General features: G+C 31.1%; 2 protein-coding genes across 2 annotated transcripts; both read right to left on the bottom strand.

Annotated features, from left to right (window-relative positions):
• Positions 1 to 1,658: 1,658 nt before the first annotated feature.
• HELRODRAFT_128285 (hypothetical protein) lies at positions 1,659 to 1,847 on the bottom strand (the record flags this gene model as incomplete). Its single annotated transcript, XM_009022291.1, has 1 exon — positions 1,659 to 1,847. A coding segment is annotated over one exon (189 nt), but the record flags the coding sequence as incomplete, so codon positions are not given.
• A 1,473-nt stretch (positions 1,848 to 3,320) lies between these two features.
• HELRODRAFT_127854 (hypothetical protein) lies at positions 3,321 to 3,599 on the bottom strand (the record flags this gene model as incomplete). Its single annotated transcript, XM_009022290.1, has 1 exon — positions 3,321 to 3,599. A coding segment is annotated over one exon (279 nt), but the record flags the coding sequence as incomplete, so codon positions are not given.
• Between the last annotated feature and the right edge of the window lie 1,019 nt (positions 3,600 to 4,618).

The raw sequence follows: 4,618 nt of genomic DNA, 5'->3' as shown, positions 1-4,618 counted from the left end.
ATAGTAGTTAGTTGTAGTTGGAGTAGTAGTAATAGTAGTAGTAGTTGTAGTAGTAGTAGTAGTAGTAGTAGTAGTAGTAGTAGTAGTAGTAGTAGTAGTAGTAGTAGTAGTAGTAGTAGTAGTAGCTGCTACTGCTGATGATGATGCTATAGATGAGGATGACGAAGCTGATGAAGTGAACGTTTAACCAAGAGGACGACGACGATGATGATGAAATGATAAACTGATAAAAGTGTGTGTGTGTGTGCGTGTGAGTGTGTTTAATGTGTCTGTGTTAAAAAGCAGCCAACATCGTTAATGTTAATTATAACATATTTTGCTATGACATTATCATTTCGTCGTTATATATTTGCTTGTGTTGTTGTAGTAGTTGTTGTTGCTGTTGTTGTTGTGGATTTTATTTTGAAATATGCCAAACAGTTGTCGGTCGTTTTCGGAATGTTGTTGTTGTTGATAATGATTTTAATGATGATGATGATGATGATGATGATGGCGGTGATGATGATGAAACAATATTACTAAGGCAAATGAATACATCATACGCATACACACATACATACATAAAAGTTAAATTATGTATAAACATAAATACGTTAAGTTGTTTATGTTGTTTGTTTACTTTCAGCTGTTGTTGAACAACATGGTAATTCTTTCATTGAAAAAAATTTTTTTTCACCGCTCTTTTATACCTTCATTCATTCTTTCATTTGCTTTTCCATTCATTCTTTTGTGTATACATGTGTGCATTCATCTATTTTTTCATTCATTAGTTCATTAGTTCGTTCATTCGTTCGTTCGTTCGTTCATTCATTCATTCGTTCAATTCATTCATTCACTCACTCTCCTGCTCTTTCGCTAATGCGTTCTTAACTGAGAGCGTTGAAAACATTGTAACGAAATTAACACAGACACATTAAACACACCCACACGCACACACACACACGCACGCACACACACACTAATACACATATAGTTTCGTAAAATTTAAATTCTATTTAATCAGACTTATATAAATTATTTTTAATGTGTTTGATATGTTGTTGTTGTTGTTTTTATGACACCCATCCAAGAGAGTGTTGTATGTGATTCACTGCGTACTGTCACGCACTGTTGAATTGTATGTATGCGTGCGTGTGTGTGGTGTGTGTGTATGTTTTGTATGTGTGTGTGTTTGTATGTATATATTTGTGCTTGCGTGTTTTTGTATGTGTGTGTATGTGTGCCTTTGTATGTGTGTGTTTGTATGTGCATGTGTTTGTATGTGTGTATATGTTTGTATGCGTGTGGGTTGTATGTGTGTGTATATGTTTCAGTATGATTTTGCAGTCAACTCATTCGTTATTATTCTTACATATTTTAAACTTAGAACTAAGTATCTCTCTCTTTTTTCTGTCCCTCCCTTTCTCTTTCTCTCTCTCTCTTTTTTTCCATCTTTCTCTCTCTTTCTCAATTTCTCTCTCTTCGTGAGTATCTATTTATGTGCACGCACATAGAGCCCACATTACAAATAATTCTTCCGTGATTGATAGCACACACGTGTTTTTCGGTAGGAGCTATACTAAAATGAAATGAAAATAAACAAATAGACCGGCAGTGACAGTAATAAATAAAATCAATTATAATTCGACACAATAAAAGTTTAATAAACTGATACATGGATACCACGATACAAAGATACAAAAATACCAAGATACAACGATACAAAAATACCAAGATACAAAGATGCCAAGATAAAATGATACAAAGATACAAAGATACCAAGATACAAAGGTACCAAGATACAAAGATACAAAAATACCAAGATACAATGATACCAAGATACAAAGATGTAAAGAGACGTAACTACCCTACCTATGTTTTAAACAACATCATGCTACATTACGAAAATACACCAATACAACATTACAAAGGATTGTTTGATACGAGCAGAAAACAATACAAACATGCAATAATACAAAGAATGATACAAAGATTCAAGCAAGAATACCTGAATACAAAGAATGATACTCAGTAGATACATTAATGTGCTACAACAGCGATTTGTTTAAATATCATGACTGACCTTTTTACACATGTGTGTGGCGCTTTTTATGTCATCGTGTGTGAGCGTGTGTGTGTGTGTGTGTGTGTGAGCGTCTGTGTGAGCGTGTGTGTTTTTGTGTGACAAAGTGTGTGTATGTGTGTGATATGTATATGTGTGTATGTCATGATATGTTGTGTATATGTGTGTATGTCATCTTATGTGTGGTTGTGCTGTGTTTATGTATTAAATTTCCTTGAATTAAAAATGACAATAATAATAATTTTATTGATAATAATAAAATATTAATAATAGAATAATAATAATAGTAACAAGGATGACGATGAAATTGACTGATTTAATGTTGCCTACGTTTCCATTTTATTTTAAGCGTTCCATTCTTTTTATTCTTTGCTGCAGTTGTCCTTCTTGTTCTTTGTTTTGTTGTTGTTGTTATGTAGTTAGAGCGTTGATAATAGAAATAATAATGACTACATCGTTATTATTATTAACGATTATGATGATGAAATTATAATAATAATTAAATATAATTAATCAAGGAATGCGATTGGTTATAATAATGTCAGAGGCGTTGCCAGAGGCATCTCCTAGCATAAATTACACATCTGATATGTCAGTGAAGAATTCAATAATAAAAATAATTAATAGTAATAATAATTATTGTTAATAATATTATTACTACAATAGATGCTAATGCAAGCTAAGTAACCTATTAACCGTAAGCAAGTTGACATTTAGAAACATAAATTTATTATACACTGGTATGTTTGTTTGTTTGTATGTGTGTGTGTGTTAGTTTGTTTACATGAATGTGTTTGTGTGTGTGTAACGGCGTGTGTGCGAGCTCGGCTACACCACACACACAAACACACACACAAGCAAACACACTCACACTAACAAACGTAGATTTAAACAATGAGACATTCCGGCATTTAAATCGGAGTAATTAAAAGAAGTTATACTACGACGACCATTTTATTATTATTATTATTATTATTGTTGTTATTATTATTGTTATTATTATTATTGTTACTGTTATTATTATTGTTGTTGTTGTCTTTGTTGTATTTTTTACTTAAATATATTATGCATGTATATTATTATATCTTGAAAACCCGACATGAATTGAAATTTACAGTATTTACAATTGAAAATTGATTGTATCACTATTTTGATAATTGGAGAAAGAGAGAGAGAGAGAGAGAGAGAGAGAGAGAGAGAGAGAGAGAGAGAGAGAGAGAAAGAGAGAAAGAGAGAGCGAGAGAGTAGAAAGTTTATATATACAAACAGACAAACATACATACAAACAGATATATACATACATACAAACAAACATACATACAAACAAACATACATACAAACAGATATACACATACATACAAACATACATACAAACAAATATACACATACATACATACAAACAAATATACACATACATACATACAAACAAACATACATACAAACAAATATACACATACATACATACAAACAAATATACACATACATACATACAAACAAACATACATACAAACAAATATACACATACATACATACAAACAAACATACATACAAACAGATATACACATACATACATACAAACAAACATACAAACAAACATAAAATGACTTCCTAATATCCTAGTATATCTCCTTATACATCGTATTAATCCAAGCTCGCCTTATGTCTGTCGTCTCATTATATAAGAAATTGTTGTCATTAATGATGACGATGATGATGTTGACAACGACGACGATGATGATGTTGTTGTAGTTTGTTGTTGTTGATAATGATGGTGATATTGATGATGATGTTGATGTTGATGATGATATTGATAATGTTGACTATGATGATATTGATGAGGATGCTGTTGTTGTTGATGATGATGATGTTGATGATGATGATGTTGATGATGATGATGATCATCATCATCATCGTCGTCGTCATTGTCAAATGAATGGGTCCTATTAACGACTCACCACACCGCTCTGACGTCATCATCATCATACAGTGACGTCACATTTAATTTTAACAAATCCATTAATTGTTGGACTTAATCTCTCCCGAATATCGTCCTCATCATTATCAAACATCGTCATTGTCATCATCATTATCATCATCATCATCATCGTCATCCTCATCGTCGTCATCTCATCCTCATCGTCATCGTCATCATCAGTGAAGCGTGCCTGGGGCAAGATTAGTGCTAACAGTTGTGAGGTATTATGAAATGTTCCTTGAGATGACGACGATGATGACGATAATTATGACGACGACGACGATGATTATGATGGTTATTATTATTATCATTATCATTATTATTATTATTATTATTATTATTATTATTATTATTATTATTATTATTATTATTATTATTATTATTATTTAATTATTATTATTGTGATAGCAGCCTATAATGATGACGATGACAACAACAACAGCAATATAAACAACGACATTAATTATGATGATGATAATAATAATAATAATAGCAATAATAATAATAATAATAATAATAATAATAATAATAAAATAATAATAATAATAATGAAACTATCAATTTCAATGTATCTGAACGGA

The sequence above is a fragment of the Helobdella robusta genome, assembly GCF_000326865.2.
Source record: "Helobdella robusta unplaced genomic scaffold HELROscaffold_31, whole genome shotgun sequence".
NCBI classification, from domain to species: Eukaryota; Metazoa; Annelida; class Clitellata; order Rhynchobdellida; family Glossiphoniidae; genus Helobdella; species Helobdella robusta.
The sequence above is the reverse complement of the archived record's forward strand: the minus strand, read 5'-3'. Positions and strand labels throughout refer to the sequence as shown.